Genomic DNA, 16,932 nt, shown 5'->3' on the forward strand with positions numbered 1-16,932 from the left:
TTAGTGTATTTTTAGTGAAAAATATTGTCTTGATTTATTCGGGGGGGGGGGCTGTCAGGTAGGCCGTACGGGGCCCTGTGATTTCTAACAGCATCTCTGACTAGAACTCAGCAATGGCAGCCGCCTCCATGTCTCCTTGTAGAAGGATTCCCTTTACAGTCAGGATGACGATTGATGTTGGTGTGATGTGTGCAGGCTGCAGGAAGTCCTAATCTTATGATCTCATCTGTCATTTTCTGCAGAAAGATCCCGGCTTTGACAGAGGACAGTTCCACAAGCAGATTGCGGTGATGAGAGGACAGGTGAGGTTCTCTAATCCTATGTTTGATCACATATTCCTCTCCGGCTCAATGGCATTGGTCATCATTGTGTCTGTACCCAGTCCTTGTCCAATTCCTCCTCAATATCAAGTGGCTGTAAACTTTCTGCTGTTGTTGCATGCATACGGTGCTGGGACAAGGTCATCTAGTGCTCAGGGATTGTCAGGATACAGGTACACCTGTCCCCAGGACTCAGACTTGTTGCTCTGGATACAGGTACACCCATCCTCAGGACATAGATAGACTTGTTGCTCTGGATACAGGTACACCCATCCTCAGGACACGGATAGACTTGTTGCTCAGGATAGAGGTACCCCCGTCCTCAGGACACAGACTTGTTGCTCAGGATACAGGTACACCCGTCCTCAGGACACAGACTTGTTGCTCTGGATACAGGTACACCCGTCCTCAGGACATAGACTTGTTGCTCTGGATACAGGTACACCCGTCCCCAGGACACGGATAGACTTGTTGCTCTGGATACAGGTACACCCATCCTCAGGACACAGACTTGTGGCTCTGGATACAGGTACACCCGTCCCCAGGCCACAGATAGCCTTGTTGCTCTGGATACAGGTACACCGTCCTCAGGACACGGATAGACTTGTTGCTCTGGATACAGGTACACCTGTCCTCAGGACACAGATAGCCTTGTTGCTCTGGATACAGGTACACCCGTCCTCAGGACACGGATAGACTTGTTGCTCTGGATACAGGTACACCTGTCCTCAGGACACAGATAGCCTTGTTGCTCTGGATACAGGTACACCCGTCCTCAGGACACAGACTTGTTTCTCTGGATACAGGTACACCTGTCCTCAGGACACAGACTTGTTTCTCTGGATACAGGTACACCTGTCCTCAGGACACAGATAGCCTTGTTGCTCAGGATACAGGTACACCCGTCCTCAGGACACAGACTTGTTGCTCTGGATACAGGTACACCCGTCCTCAGGACATAGATAGACTTGTTGCTCTGGATACAGGTACACACGTCCTCAGGACATAGATAGACTTGTTGCTCTGGATACAGGTACACCCGTCCTTAGGACACGGATAGACTTGTTGCTCTGGATACAGGTACACCTGTCCTCAGGACACAGACTTGTTGCCCAGGATACAGGTACACCCGTCCTCAGGACACAGACTTGTTGCTCTGGATACAGGTACACCGGTCCTCGGGACATAGACTTGTTGCTCTGGATAGAGGTACCCCCGTCCTCAGGACACAGACTTGTTGCTCAGGATACAGGTACACCCGTCCCCAGGACACGGATAGACTTGTTGCTCTGGATACAGGTACACCGTCCTCAGGACACAGATAGACTTGTTGCTCTGGATACAGGTACACCCGTCCTCAGGACACAGATAGACTTGTTGCTCAGGATACAGGTACACCCGTCCTCAGGACACAGATAGACTTGATGCTCTGGATACAGGTACACCCGCCCTCAGGACACAGACTTGTGGCTCTGGATACAGGTACACCCGTCCCCAGGCCACAGATAGCCTTGTTGCTCTGGATACAGGTACACCGTCCTCAGGACACGGATAGACTTGTTGCTCTGGATACAGGTACACCTGTCCTCAGGACACAGATAGCCTTGTTGCTCTGGATACAGGTACACCCGTCCTCAGGACACAGACTTGTTTCTCTGGATACAGGTACACCTGTCCTCAGGACACAGACTTGTTTCTCTGGATACAGGTACACCTGTCCTCAGGACACAGATAGCCTTGTTGCTCTGGATACAGGTACACCCGTCCCCAGGACACAGACTTGTTGCTCAGCATACAGGTACACACATCCCCAGGACACGGATAGACTTGTTGCTCTGGATACAGGTACACCTGTCCTCAGGACACAGATAGGCTTGCTGCTTCCTTCGGCTAAAGAAAATCATTTGAGTGCCTTTTCTTGTCCATCAGGAAGGTACCCCTATGTCCACATATTCTGACTCAGTGGCGGTACATATGAGGATGACTCTGGGTGTGGCACCATATTACAGATCACATGGCCGTGCATTCTTTGTGATGACATGTGATCAGTCATGTGGTTACAGCCAACAGATGATTGCTTGTCATATCTCATGTGATGGTGATTACAGGGGACTCCACCAAACACATGAAGATAAACAGCCAGTAATACAAAAAGGATATCGGGGAACTTGAGAAAGATCAGAGAAGGGCAACCAAACCAAGGCATGGAGGAGCTCAGCTAGGGGGAAAGATTAGAGCAGCCTTTCTCAACCTTTTAAACACAGAGGAACTCTTGAAACAATTTTCAGGTCTCAGGGAACCCCAGCAAAAAATGACTTTCTCTTACGTCCTCCGACAGTCGCCGCCTCTTCATATTCGTCACATATGGGGTATTAGACTTTGCTCCGAAGGAGTAGCTAGGCAACAGAATATGTTAACAATAAAGCTTTAACATATCCCACCCTCAAGGGGTGGTCCCCTCAGTCAATACCCTCCTACTTCCTGCAACCATATCTCAGTTTTAATGTCTAGCTTGTCAGGAGTGGCTGGCTCTCTCTGTGCTGGGACTTTCTGTCCCAGACTCTTTCTTCTTTTTAATATTTTGTTTGAGTTTCTTCTCTCTACCTTTTATTAGCTGTTATTTTGTCAGCGTTAGTTAGTTCTTCGGACGAAGAGGATCATGCGGACTGGGTCTCGGGCTGATCCCCCTGGTCGCAGGTCGTGGGTCAGTGGCTTCCCAGTCTGCCATCGAGCGTTCAGCCAGGTAACGCTCCTGGCATAGTGAACGACCCATCCCTGTTCGGTGCAGGGATGATTGGTGAGGTGGCTACCTCACTGGACGCTGTGCGGTTTCTTAACCCCCATTTTGTGCGTCTTGAATTGCGACTCTCCCTGCCTCAGGTGCAGCGGCTTGTTCGCCTGTGCGGGTTCCCCACGCCATGTGAGGTAAGTGTATTTATGTGGGGACCTGTCTGTCTGGGGGGGTGTCAGTCTGGGACTGTGTAACCTGCCTCTATTCACACTGCTTGTCTCCCTATCTCTCGGCTGCATGCTGTGGGCTGCAAGGGGGGGGGGGGAGCTGTGTGACACTGTGTGTGTCAGGCTGGGCAGTGTGAGAGCTGTGTGCTGTGGGGCATGTTTTTTCTTGACATGTTTGGGCATATACAGCGATCGCTGCGGCGATCTAACATGTATCCTTATATTGGATTGTAATATGTGTTTTAATGCACTGTGGAGCGGCGTTTTCGGCGCCAAACGACGCCATTTTGCCTGCACCCGCTCCGGCCGCATGGTTTACATGCATGGCGGCCATTTTCTTGTAGCCTCCATAGGCTTACATAGAGCGCCCTGGCAGCATCACTTCCTCTTTCCAGGAACACCGATCGAGGCAGCAGCAGCGGCGAGGGTCTCCTCAGGTTTTATCCTTCTGTTCTTGCTATCCATTGCCTGTGTTCAGTTTGCATATTCCCTGTGGGGGTCTCATTGTGCTTGAGTGTGGTGCGGTGGGCTGCGCTTGCAAAAAAGGGGCAGTTAACCCTTGGTTGTCTGGCATTACAGGGGCAATGGATTCTCAGGAGGGCAAATTTCCTACAGTATTGGTGGAAAGCCAGGGGACCGCTGTTTCCCCCCCAGGGGGGGATTTAGCCACTATTGTGGCTGGCCTTGCTGCTCAGGTGCAAATGCTGGTGGCTGCTCAATCTACTAAACGGCCCAGAGTTGCTCTGTCCTCTGATTCTGAGGGTGAAGGTGATGGGGCTGTTCTGGCAGGGACCTCCTTATCGGGGTCCCGCTCCTCTCTTGATCTAGTGGGGTCTGAGGTGGAGGCTGAAGTTGAGGGGGTCGATAATTCTCCCCCTGGCTCGCCTGAAGAGCTTGCAATCATGGATGAGTTGATTGCTTCCATTAAGCAAACGCTGCGTTTGCAGGACGAAGTGTGTCCCCCCGCTGCCTTGGCAGCTTATGGGACGCAGAGAAAACGCAGGACGCCGCAGGTTTTTCCCTGCAATGCTGATTTTCAGCGCGCCGTTAAGGATCAATGGCGCGATCTGCGCAAACCTTTTGCGGTACCAAGTAAATTCAAGCTGCGTTATCCTTTTTCGCCTGCTACTGATGAACGGTGGTGTGTGCCTCCACCAGTGGATCATGCAATTGCGGTTTTGAACAAAGCCACTGCGATTCCCGCAGAGGGTTCCCCTATTTTCCGTGATGCCACGGATAGGAGACTGGAGTCTCTTGCCCGTCATACTTATTCTGTTACGGGTTCTATGCTTAAGGCTCTGTTTGCTTCTCTCATGGCGGCCCAGGCGATCGCAAGTTGGACGCAGATGCTTAGGCGCGTCCTAGTGGCCGATTCGGCCTCGGCGGCGACCCTGGATATGGTGGATCAGATCCACCAGGGTGTCATGTATCTGTGTGATGCGGACCTGGACTTGATTCCGTTGGCTGCACGTGTGCACAGCGTGGCGGTGTTGTCTCGCCGCCTGGTTTGGTTAAAATGTTGGTCGGTGGACCAATCTTCACGTAAGACCTTAGCCAATCTGCCTTATGATGGGTCTCGCCTTTTTGGGGAGTCCCTGGATGTGTTGATTAAGGGGATCACCGGGGGTAAGAGCACTCTCTTGCCCCATTTCCCCAAGGCTAAGGGGGCTTCTGGGAAGAAGCATGCAAATTTTCGGCCCCCTCAGGGGTCCTTTCGTGCCTTTCGGCCGCACTACAAGGGCAAACCGTTCAAAGGTCAAGGCTCTCAGAAGAAGCCCTGGTCTGGGAAACAGAAGTCCGGCCAATCCGGACCTGCAGCCCATAACAGTTCGGCCTGAAGGGGCGCCCTCACCCAGTTTTGGGGTGGGGGGACGCTTGCTCGGTTTTCTTCAGCCCTGGCTGGCCCGTGTGCGGGACAGATGGGTTCTGGAAATCGTTCGATCTGGTTACAAGATCGAGTTTCTCTCTCGGCCGGAGAGCAGATTTTTTCCCTCTAATCTTCAACTGTCTCCAGAGCGCCTGCGGGATCTGCACCTGGCGGTGCGGGACCTGAGGGCTCAGGGAGTGGTGGTCCCGGTGCCTCATCGGGACAGGTTTCGGGGGTTTTATTCGAATCTGTTCACCGTGCCCAGAAAGGAGGGCAAGGTTCGTCCGATTCTGGACTTGAAGGCTCTGAACCGCTCTGTGCGGGTTCGCAAGTTCCGCATGGAATCCCTGCGGTCGGTGGTGGCTGCCCTGGTTCCGGGGGAATTCATGGCCTCCATCGATTTGAAGGATGCGTACCTTCACATCCCCATATTCGAGGGTCATCAGAGGTACCTTCGTTTTGCCATTGCGGAGGATCACTACCAGTTCGTGGCGTTGCCCTTTGGTCTCGCCTCGGCTCCGCGGGTCTTCACCAAGGTGCTTGCACCGGTTCTGGCATTATTGAGGGCCCAGGGCATTTCTGTCCTGGGGTATCTGGACGACATTCTGGTTCGGTCTGCGACCAGACAAGGTCTGGAGGAGGACCTGTCTGTCACGATGCAAACTCTACAGGAGTTTGGTTGGACGATAAATTTTCCAAAGTCGACACTGAGTCCGTCGGTTCGTCTCCCCTATCTGGGAATGATACTGGACTCGGTGCAGGCGAAGGTCTTCCTGCCGGAAGACAAACTCAGGACTCTCCGGGAGGAAGTCAGGTCCCTCAGGGACGTTCCGAACTCGTCTCTGCGGACGTGTATGAGATGTCTGGGATTGATGGTCTCGGCCTTCGAGGCGATTCCTTTCGCACAGTTTCACACGCGGGGTCTCCAAGCGGAGATCCTGTCCAGGTGGGACGGGCGACCTCAATCTCTGGATCTTCAAATCTCGTTGAGTCTTCGCACCAGGGAAAACCTTCTGTGGTGGCTCCAGTCCCCGTTGGTGTCCGGGGGCAAGTCGTTTCGTCCGATCTCGTGGACGGTGATCACCACGGATGCCAGCCTGTCGGGCTGGGGTGGAGTTCTGGGCGTTCTGTCCGCTCAGGGGACTTGGTCGGAGGGGGAGTCTTCCCTTCCGATCAACATTCTGGAATTGCGTGCGATAAGGCTCTGTCTTCATCGCTGGACGGACCGGCTGCAGGGTTGCCCGGTTCGGGTGCAGACGGACAATGCCACGGCGGTGGCCTACATCAACCACCAAGGGGGCACCAGGAGTGCCCGAGCGGCTCGAGAAGTGGCCGACATTCTGTCTTGGGCCGAGACTCATGTCCCGGCGATAACGGCGGTTCACATTCCGGGAGTGGAGAACTGGCAGGCGGACTATCTGAGTCGCCAGACCCTGGATCAGGGGGAATGGTCTCTCCATCCGGCTGTCTTCCAGACGTTGTGCGCGAAGTGGGGTCTTCCAGAAGTGGACCTGTTCGCGTCTCGCCTCAACAACAAGGTGAAGAGGTTCGTGGCAAGGACGCGCGACCCTCGGGCAGACGCGTCGGACGCGTTAGTGGCCCCGTGGCATCAGTACAGGCTGATGTACGCGTTTCCACCGATTCAGTTGCTGTCCAGGTTCCTTCGCAGGTTACACTCGGAACGCAACACGGTGATTCTTGTGGCACCGGACTGGCCTCGCCGGTCCTGGTACGCAGACCTCGTGAATCTGGCGGTCGACGCCCCGTGGCGTCTGCCTCTTCGAGACGATCTACTGTCTCAAGGACCGATATACCATCCTGCTTTACAGTCGCTGGCTTTGACGGCCTGGCTGTTGAAACCGAGGTCCTGAAGGAGAGAGGTCTCTCTCCGGAGGTCGTTCATACTTTAATCAACGCGAGGAAGTCTTCCTCGGGGAAGGTTTATTACCGTACTTGGAAGGCCTATTTTGCCTGGTGTGAGTCCAGGGGGTTTTCACCCCGCACGTACTCGGTGTCCCGTGTGCTGTCTTTCCTTCAAACGGGTGTTGATCAGCGTTTGGCGCTGGCTACGATAAAGGGTCAGGTGTCTGCTCTGGCCGTTCTGTTTCAACGTCCCGTGGCTTCCAATCCTTTGGTTGGCACTTTTGTTCAGGGTGTGCGGCATCTGGTTCCCCCGAGGCGGGATCCTCTGCCCCCTTGGGACTTGAATCTCGTTCTCTCTGTGTTACAACGTGCTCCTTTTGAACAGATCAGGGAGATCTCGTTGTCTATGTTGTCCAAAAAGGTCGCCTTTTTGGTGGCGATCACTTCGGCTCGCAGAGTGTCGGAACTGGCGGCTTTGTCCTGCAAGTCTCCGTACCTGGTTATTCATTTGGATAAGGTGGTCTTGCGACCTAATCCTTCTTTTCTGCCGAAACGAGTTTCGGAATTCCATCTTAATGAGGATATTGTCTTGCCTTCGTTGTGCACGAAGCCTAAACATCCAAAGGAGGTGAGATTGCACTCTCTGGATGTTGTTCGGGCGATAAGGGTTTACCTTAAATCGACTGAGTCTTTTCGAAAGACGGACTCCTTGTTTGTTCTTCCAGAGGGTCCTCGGAAGGGCATGGCGGCTTCGGCCTCTACCATCGCCAAATGGATCAGGCAGACCATTGAACAGGCCTATGCTTTGCAGGGGAAGGTTCCCCCTGTGCCTGTGAAGGCGCACTCTACTAGATCTCTGAGTACGTCTTGGGCCTGTCGTCATGGGGCTTCTGTAGCCCAGGTGTGTAAGGCGGCGACTTGGTCGACCGTGCACACTTTCACAAAATTCTACAAAGTAGATGTTCAGGCATCGGCGGATGCTTCCTTTGGCCGCAAGGTTCTTAGTGCGGCTGTTCCCTAGGGTCCCTTGTTGGGGACTCCTGGCTGTTGGGATTAGTTTTGTATCCCCTGGATTTTTTTGTCTTTTCCTGGGTTGTTGCTCCTGTTGAGCACTTATTTTTGCTGTTGCCCAGCTGGTTTCCTTCCTTTGGTAAGGTTCCTTTCTGTGATGTGGAGACTGCGTTGCCTTTCGGCGCGGATGCGTTTCCCACCCCTCATGTTTGCACTGCTTTGGGACGTCCCCATATGTGACGAATATGAAGAGGCGGCGACTGTCGGAGGACGTAAGAGAAAACGGAATTTTTGTAAAATCTTACCTGTAAAATTCCTTTCTCTGAGTCCTCCGACAGTCGCCGCCCCCGCCCCTCTTTTGGGGTTTGATTGTATACTCTACTGCTATTCCACTAAAACTGAGATATGGTTGCAGGAAGTAGGAGGGTATTGACTGAGGGGACCACCCCTTGAGGGTGGGATATGTTAAAGCTTTATTGTTAACATATTCTGTTGCCTAGCTACTCCTTCGGAGCAAAGTCTAATACCCCATATGTGACGAATATGAAGAGGCGGCGACTGTCGGAGGACTCAGAGAAAGGAATTTTACAGGTAAGATTTTACAAAAATTCCGTTTTCTCTATCGTCCACCGACGGACGTAGCTGCTGCTTTAAATCTTAGACGGTTGGTAATAAGCCCCTCCCACTAGGAGTGACCAGGCAGAGCTAAAGGCTTTGACACGCCCAGGGGGCGTACCCCTAGGCTATTACCCTTGACCTCACAGGTGCATTGTTAGTTTTAGCTGCCTGGTCTCAGGAGTGGCCAAACGGCTCCCTGCTGGGACGTTTGTTCCGGTTTCATTTTTAAATGTCTTAAAGGGAACCTTTTTTTTTCCTCTTGGATTTTGTTATTTTATTTTTGTTGCTGCTGACTCCAGTTCCTGATAGATATGCCGGCTGGATTTCGGACTGGCTATATGAGAGCCTTAAGGTCTCCCAGTTTGTGCCAGCGAGCTCTTGCAGACTGTAGCTCCGCACTGGGTCTCCATAGCGACTATAGTCCCATGGACGGGGACTGGCCTGCGGTAACATTCCACCGGGACGCACACACCTGGCATGCCAGCGTCGCAGCGTACCCTTTGGCCGACAGCCCCCTCACTGCTGTGCAGAGGCTGTCTGTCCGAATGGATGCCCACCCTCAGCAGCGTGGTCTGGTAAGTACAGTCCCCCCGTCTGGTTAGCGGGCCTGGGGTGGACATGGGCTCCTCCCCTAGGTGAGTAGGTCTCTTAGGTACCCACTCCATTTTTCACCCCCTTCATTATGAAGGGTTGCAAGGGACCCTCCCCTCCTGCCATGACCTCCTCCTACCCTGGTATTGACCCTGGGACACTTTTTAGTGGGGGTCCCCCTTATATGAGGCACCTGACCTGAGGGTGCTAGCCAGGGTAGTGACCGTGGGGGGGGGGGTTTCTCCAATGGCGGTGTGTGGTGCTGCACTTTACCGCTACGAGGGGATCTTCACCGTGGAAGTCCCCCGCCAGGACCCTCGGGCTTGTTCCTAAGCGGGCCTCACTAGGCTCGACGCCACATGTTCGGCGGCGTGCACCGCCATTTTGTTGTGGTCTGGCTCCCTTTTTTTCTTACAGGCCTCAGCAGCCTAGGGTTGTCTCCATTCACTGGAGCCGGTGGCCAGTTTCCTGGAGACCCGGAAGCTGCTGCCTCTAGTGGGCGGTGAATTGATGGGCGTTTCTTTTTACACTGATCCACGCTGTCCGGACATGCTGCCTTTATGGCGTGGTAACTAGCCTTGGGGAAGCGCTTTTCCTTGGCCTTATTGCTGCATTTTCAGGGGGGGTGTCAAGCCTCAGAGGGGCTTTAGTTATTCCCTGGTATTCTTTTGTGCACAGCGATCGCCTCTTAAAGGCGCAGTACATGCGGGGGGGGGGGGGGGGCGGTGGACTTGCTGGAACCTGTTGTACATCTAAATTGTCACTGCTGCAGGAGGCCATTGTTCCTGCCTGCAGGGGTCCCCTAATTAACCCTTGCGGTGCAGGTTCCCGTGCTTCCACGTTCCCCGTCTGTTCTGTGTAAGTGCAAACATATTTGCTGGGCCATCTTTATAATATGGACTCCTCAAGCGCCTGATGTGTCTCTGGGGCCTGCATCTGATTCTTATGATGTGTCTTTATTCTCTGTAATGCAAGAAATGTCCAAGAAAATGGACAAGGTAATATATTGTAGCAGCATTTCCAAGAAACGCCCTTGCCCCTCGCCTGTCTCCTCTCAGGCCTCGGGTTCTGAGGCTGACCTGGTCGCTGGCGACGCAGACCCTTCTCTTGAGGAAGCGTCCCTGCATTCAGATGCTTCTGATGCGGAAGAGGATGTTTCTACACCCGCCTTAGCACAAGAAAAGGCTCTGGTGGATGCTCTAATATATAATAATATCCTCAGTGAGAGTAACACCCTTAAACTCACGGATGCGATTTCTAAGTCGCAAGGGGACTCGGTCTCCTTTGGATCCCTCAGAGCAAAAAAGTCGGTCAACATTTTTCCCTGTCCTGAAGTTTTATCCACCCTGGTGGAAGAACAATGGCGGCGACCTAATCGCACGCCTGAGATTCCCAAACGATTAGCTAGATGCTACCCGTTTGAGGAAGGGATCTTACACAAATAGACAGATCCTCTTCTGGTGGACGCCCAGATATGTGGTATTCATAAGGCCACGGTTTTACCAGTGGCAGAATCCAGTTCTGGTCGCCAGTTCTCAGGAGGGATGTGTTGGAGCTGGAGAGAATCCAGAGAAGGGAAACTAAACTAATTAGGGGATTGGAGGACCTTAATTATGAAGAGCGTTTGCAATCGCGTGATTTATTCTCCCTTATTCTCCCTGGAGAAGAGACACCTGAGAGGGGACATGATAGCAATTTATAAATATCTCAATGGTGATCTCGGCATAGAAAAAAAGCTATTCAGTCGAAGGGATTGCATGAGGACTCGAGGGCATACAATGCGATTAGAGGAGAAGCGTTATTTACTGTTGGAGCTACAAGAGTGTGGAATTCTCTACCACAAGAGGTGGTTTCTGCGGGAAGTATGGTGGCTTTCAAAAGACTCTTAGATGTACATCTCAAGGATCAGAACATTCAGGGGTATGAGAGATGATTACGGCCACACACACCTACACAGGTTGAACTAGATGGACTATTGTCTTTATTCAACCTCACCTACTATGTAAGAATCCTCATCTTTGTCTGATCCAACTGCTAGACGTATTGAGGTCTTAGCTCGCCACCTGTATATGGTGGTGGGCTCTATTCTCAGGCCTGCCATGACTACAATCCTAGTTTCCCAGACTATGTTTGAATGGGTGAAGGCTCTGAGAGAGGCACTGGCTGTTACTCAGTTGCCGTCAGCTACACTGGAACTCAATGACCAATTATCACAGACTCTGCCATTCGTATGTGATGCTAACCTGGATGTTCTCCCGCTTGCGGCCAGGGCATTGGTGGTTAGCGTGCTTATCAGCCGTGTGATATGGTTGAAATTTTGTACGGCTGACCAGGCTTCACAGAAGTTGTTGACAGATCTCCCATTCCAGGGTGATCGCCTTTTTGGTTCCTCTTTGGATGATTTGATCATGACGGTCACAGGGGGTAAGAGCACGCTCCTTCCCCATTCCTCTAAGTTTAAGGCCCCCTCGCGTAAGCGAGGTTCTCTCTTTACTGCCCAGAAGCGCCTTTTTCGTGCGACCGGGTTTGCAGCAATCCAAACAGACTTCAGGTGGTAAGGGGCCTGGGAAATGGTGGGCTGGGAAGCCGAAACCTTCAGGGCCCAGCGCCCCCAAGCAGACCACCTCTGCCTGAAGGGACGCCCCCATCTGCTCTAGGGGTGGGGGGGATGTCTCCATTTTTTTCCATATCCCTGGATTTCCCTGTTGCACGACAGGTGGGTTCACGAGGTGATTCAGTCTGGATACAAGATAGTTTTGTTCCCGTCCTCCGGACAGATTTGTTTATTTCCACTCTTCGGCTGTCCTCAGACCGTCTGGCCGGGTTGCAGGACGCAATTTGGGACTTGCTGTCACGAGGCGTGATTGCCCCGGTTCCTCATCCGGAGCGCTTTCGAGGTTTCTATTTGAACCTGTTTACCCTTCCAAGGAAGGAGGGTAAGTTGCGTCCAATCCTGGACCTCGAGCTGTTGAACCGGTTTGTGCGTGTACAGAAGTTCCGCATGGAATCCCTGCAATCGGTGGTGGCGTTCCTGCATCAGGGGGACCTGTTGGCCTCGAGCGATACGATATCTAGGATGCCTATCTTCATGTCCCCATTTGTCGGGCCCATCAACGGTTTCTCCGCTTCGGTGGGCCAGGACCATTTTCAATTTGGGGCATTGCCGTTTGAGCTTGCCTCTGCTCCCAGGGTCTTCACCAAGGGGTTAGCCCATATGCTGGCTCTGCTTCGGCAGAGAGGGATAGCAATTCTGGGTTATCTGGATGATCTCCTTCCCTGAGCAGACTCATCTGTGCAATTGGCATGGGATCTGGAGATGACCATTCACACTCTACAGCAGTTCGGTTGGAATCTCAACCTTCAGAAGTCTGCAATGGTTCCACTTGCGACTGAGTGTCTCTCCGGTTATCTATGCCAGTGCTGGGCCTGATGGTGTCCTCTTTCGAGGCCGTACCATATGCTCAGGCTCTCACAAGAATTCTTCAACAGGAGATCCTTGTCAAATGGGACAAGGGCCCCACATCCCTGGACAGTCTGATTCGTTTGAGTCCGAGCTCCAGGGACTCTCTACATTGGTGGCTTAGCTCTCCGAACCTTATCCACGGGGAAGTCCTTTCTTCCAGTATTGTGGACGGTGCTGACGACGGACGCCTGTCTGACTGGTTGGGCGGGAGTGCTGGGCACTCTGACTGTCCAAGATACTTGGGCGCTGGAGGACTCCAAACTTCCGATCAACGTTTGGGAGCTGAGAGCAATCAAGTTGAGCTTGCTCCATTGGATGGGCACTCTCCAGGGGTGTCCTGTCCGAGTCCAGTCGGACAATGTCACGGCCATGGCATATGTCAATCATCAAGGGGGCACCAGGAGTGCCCTGGCGGCTCTGGAGGTGGCTGAGATTCTACACTGGGCAGAGGCTTATGTTCCAGCCCTATCCGCCATGTGCATTCCCGGCGTAGACAACTGACAGGCGGACTACCTGAGTCGTCGAACCCTGGATCAGGGAGAGTGGTCTCTGCATCCGCAAGTGTTTCACCAGTTGTGTCTCCGGTGGGGTACCCCGGATATGGATCTGTTCGCCTCCAGGCAAACCAGAAAAGTTCCAAAGTTTGTGGCTCAGTCCAGAGATCCTCTGGCCGGGCCGTGGACGCCCTGGTGGCTCCTTGGAGGCGGTACGTGCTTCTTTGTTTCCTCCGCTAAAACTCTTACCTCGGCTGCTTCGCAGGGTCGAGCTGGAGGGGATTCCGATGATTCTCGTGGCAGCGACTTGGCCCCGGAGATCCTGGTACGCTGATGTGCTTCGGCTAAAGGTGGCAGGTCTGCGGTAAGGTCTTCTGTCGCAGGGTCCCATCTTTCATCCTGCCTTACAGTCGCTGGCTTTAACGGCATGGCTGTTGAGAGCTCAGTGTTGAAGGACAGGGGTCTGACGGACTCCGTGATTCCTACCTTGCTCAAGGCCAGGAAGTCCACTTCTCGGAAGATCTATCACTGTACTTGGAAAGCGTACATTGTTTGGTGTGAGTCGCTACACCTACATCCCAGATCCTTTGCTGTTGGCAGGATTCTTGCCTTTTTGCGGAATAGGGATGACCAACGCTTGGCCTTGGGCACTCTTAAGGGTCAGATCTCAGCTTTGGCTGTGTATTTCCAATGTCCGTTGGCTGATCATTCTTTGATTCCTACTTTTCTTCAGGGTGTTCGCCATTTGGCTCCCCCCAGGATGCCTCCGGTACCTCCTTGGGACCTTAATTTGGTTCTGTTGGTCTTTCAGCATCCTCCTTTTGCCAACATTAGACGCATTTCCTTGCTTGACTTGTCGCAGAAGGTTGCATTTTTGGTGGCTATCACCTCTGCTCGTGGGGTGTCTGAACTGGTGGCGTTGTCTTGCCGTTCCCCTTATCTGGTGATCCCTAGGGATGAGGTGGTGTTACTACCTAAGGTAGTTTCTGCCTTTCATCTGAATTAAGACATAGTGCTCCCTTCCCTCTGTCCGAAACCTTCCCATCCGAAGTAAAGTGCCTTGCATTACTTGGATGTGGTTCGGGCGATATGTGTGTACCTTGAGGTTACTGAGTCCTTTTGTACGTCAAACTCTGTTTGTGAATACGGATGGCCCCGGAAAGGTCGGGCTGCGTCTACGTCGACCATGTCCAGATGGGTCAGACAGACGGTGGTGAAGGCGTATTCTCTTAAGGGCAAGGTGCCACCTTTCCCTGTTGCTGCTCACTCTACGCGGGCGTTGAGTGCCTCCCTGGGCCTTCCGCCATCAAGAGTCAGTGCTGCAGGTTTGTAAGGCGGCCACCTGGTCGTCGGTACACACATTCATCAACTTTTATAGAGTGGATGTGCTGGCATCTGCAGATGCGTCTTTTGGCCGCAAGGTTTTGCAGGCCGCCGTGTGTGGAGTGATCTCCTTGTTATCCTCCTTTTGTGATTTTTGTTACATTTGAGCTACAGTTGTTTCTTGTCGGGCTCCATGTTTTATTGTTGGTTATGTTAGCCGTGGGAATTGCATTCCTTTAAGTTTGTCCTTTTTCCCACCCCTCAGTGGTTACTGCTTTTGGACGTCCCAACCGTCTAAGATTTAAGGCAGCAGCTACGTCTGTCTGTGGACGAAAGAGAAAATGGGATTTTTGTACTTACCGTAAAAACCATTTCTCTGAGTCCACCGACAGACGTAGCTCCCGCCCCTCTGTTTTTCTGAGGGTTTTTGGTTCTTTTCCACCGCTTGCAACTAAACTGACAATGCAGCCGTGAGGCCAAGGGTGATAGCCTAGGGGTACACCCCCTGGGCGTGTCAAAGCCTTTGCCTCCGCCTGGTCACTGCTAGTGGGAGGGGCTTATTACCAACCGTCTAAGATTTAAAGCAGCAGCTACTACGTCCATCGGTGGACTCCGAGAAATGGATTTTACGGGAAGTACAAAAATCCCATTATTTACAACTCATGATACATTAGTTGATGGTCAGTGGGATGAATGCTCCTTACACTTGTGGACATTGGGAAGAATTACCTTCTTCCAAATAGCGAAAAAGATCAATGGTGTAAGGGGGACTTATCTGAGAGGCAGAAATTGCTCCTTGCACAAGGAACTTCTAGCAACCTCTGGAGGAACCCTGGTTGTGAACCACTGGATTGGATCACCATGTTTAAATACAGTGCCTTGAAAAAGTATTCACACCCCTTGACATTTTCCAAATTTTTTCATGTTGCAACCAAAAACGTAAATGTAATTTTATTGGGATTTTATGTGATGGACTGACACAAAGTGGCACATAATTGTGAAGTGGAAGGAAAATGATAAATGGTTTTCAACATTTTTTACCAATAAATATGTGAAAAGTGTGGCTGCATTTGTATTCAGCCCCCGGAGTCAATACTTTGTAGAACCGCCTTTCTCTGCAATTACAGCTGCAAGTCTTTTTGGGGATGTTTCTACCAGCTTTGCACATCTAGAGAGGGACATTTTTGCCCATTTTTATTTGCTGAATATCTCAAGCTCTGTCAGATTGGATGGAGAGCGTCTGTGAACAGCAATTTTCTAGTCTTGCCACAGATTCTCAATTGGATTTAGGTCTGGACTGTGACTGGGCCATTCTAACACATGAATAGGCTTTGATGTAAACCAAACAAGCTTTGGCTGTACTACTCCTCTAAAATCTTAGGACTATACCAGGATCTGTATGATTCCATGCTTTCTTCAAACCAGGAATTGTTTGTTTACAGCCAGCCAAAGCAGAAGTGACGAAATACTTGTCTCTTCTGGTTTCCTAGACCATAGAGTCGATCAGGGCTGTTTTGGTCCCCAATCAGCTCTATGGTAAGCAGGCAGAACCGCCAGCTGCAGTCCCGGGTTCTGCGGTGGGACAGAAGAGCCCCGGAAGGGGGTGAGGTGGGGGGTGGGACCCGGGGGACCCGCACCCAGCTAGAAGCACAGCGGGGATGATCATCCCATCAGATACTTCACACGAGGAAAATGAATGTCCTTTTTACTGATGTATTTCCATCTGTATTTTCCAGATCCTAAACCTAACTCAAGCACTTAAAGATGGGAAAAGTCCGTTGCAGTTGGTCCAAATGCCGCCCGTCATAGTGGAGACAGCGCGATCACACCAGAAAAGCTCCAGCGAGTCCTATACACAGAGCTTCCAGAGCAGAAAGCCCTTCTTCTCCTGGTGGTAAAGACTGAACCCCAAGCGCTGTCGAGCAAGGATGGCGACGAGGGCTGTAAAACGCCGTAGACCTCCAAAGCAGCCTTTATCTGGGTCCTGACGACCACGGCAAATTGACAGCCCGAGGGATGGGAGCACTTTAACATTCACTGTCCGGAATGTATACATAACCTCCTCCGTACATTCCACCTGCATGCATACCATAGGGAAAACTCTGCAAGCGGTGTGACATCTTAAATTATCTGCAAGCATAGTCTGCTCTTTCCCTCAATTGTACTGCTACCTAAAACCGGAATGTGATTGGCTGCCACAGCAGTGGAGCAAAAAAAAACGTGTGCAAGCTATAAGGCAGAGCTCCGCCCAATTTTATCTCTGCACTGGTTATGGGTTTACAGGCGCCTCCGTGCCCATTAGGTTGGTGGCTCCACAAGTGCTGGAAAGCCACAGATTGCATGAGCCAGGCATTGACCAAATTTACGGTGCCCATGCACTAAAAGATCAGGACTAAGTTGGGGGGGGGGGGGGGGGCACCACTC

At 52.1% G+C, this 16,932-nt stretch overlaps 1 protein-coding gene across 1 annotated transcript in view; it reads left to right on the top strand.

Annotated features, from left to right (window-relative positions):
• PI4K2A (phosphatidylinositol 4-kinase type 2 alpha) overlaps nt 1-16,717 on the top strand; it is a gene marked incomplete at its 5' end in the record, with an annotated part of 48,966 nt that extends 32,249 nt beyond the window's left edge. The window contains 2 exons of the mRNA XM_082268793.1: nt 243-302; nt 16,245-16,717. Coding sequence (XP_082124919.1) covers nt 243-302; nt 16,245-16,406 — 222 coding nt within the window. The 3' untranslated portion in view covers nt 16,407-16,717. The remainder of the gene's footprint in view (nt 1-242; nt 303-16,244) is intronic.
• Between the last annotated feature and the right edge of the window lie 215 nt (nt 16,718-16,932).

This window comes from Pelophylax lessonae (genome assembly GCF_965119305.1).
Source record: "Pelophylax lessonae genome assembly, chromosome: 9".
Classification (NCBI taxonomy): Eukaryota; Metazoa; Chordata; class Amphibia; order Anura; family Ranidae; genus Pelophylax; species Pelophylax lessonae.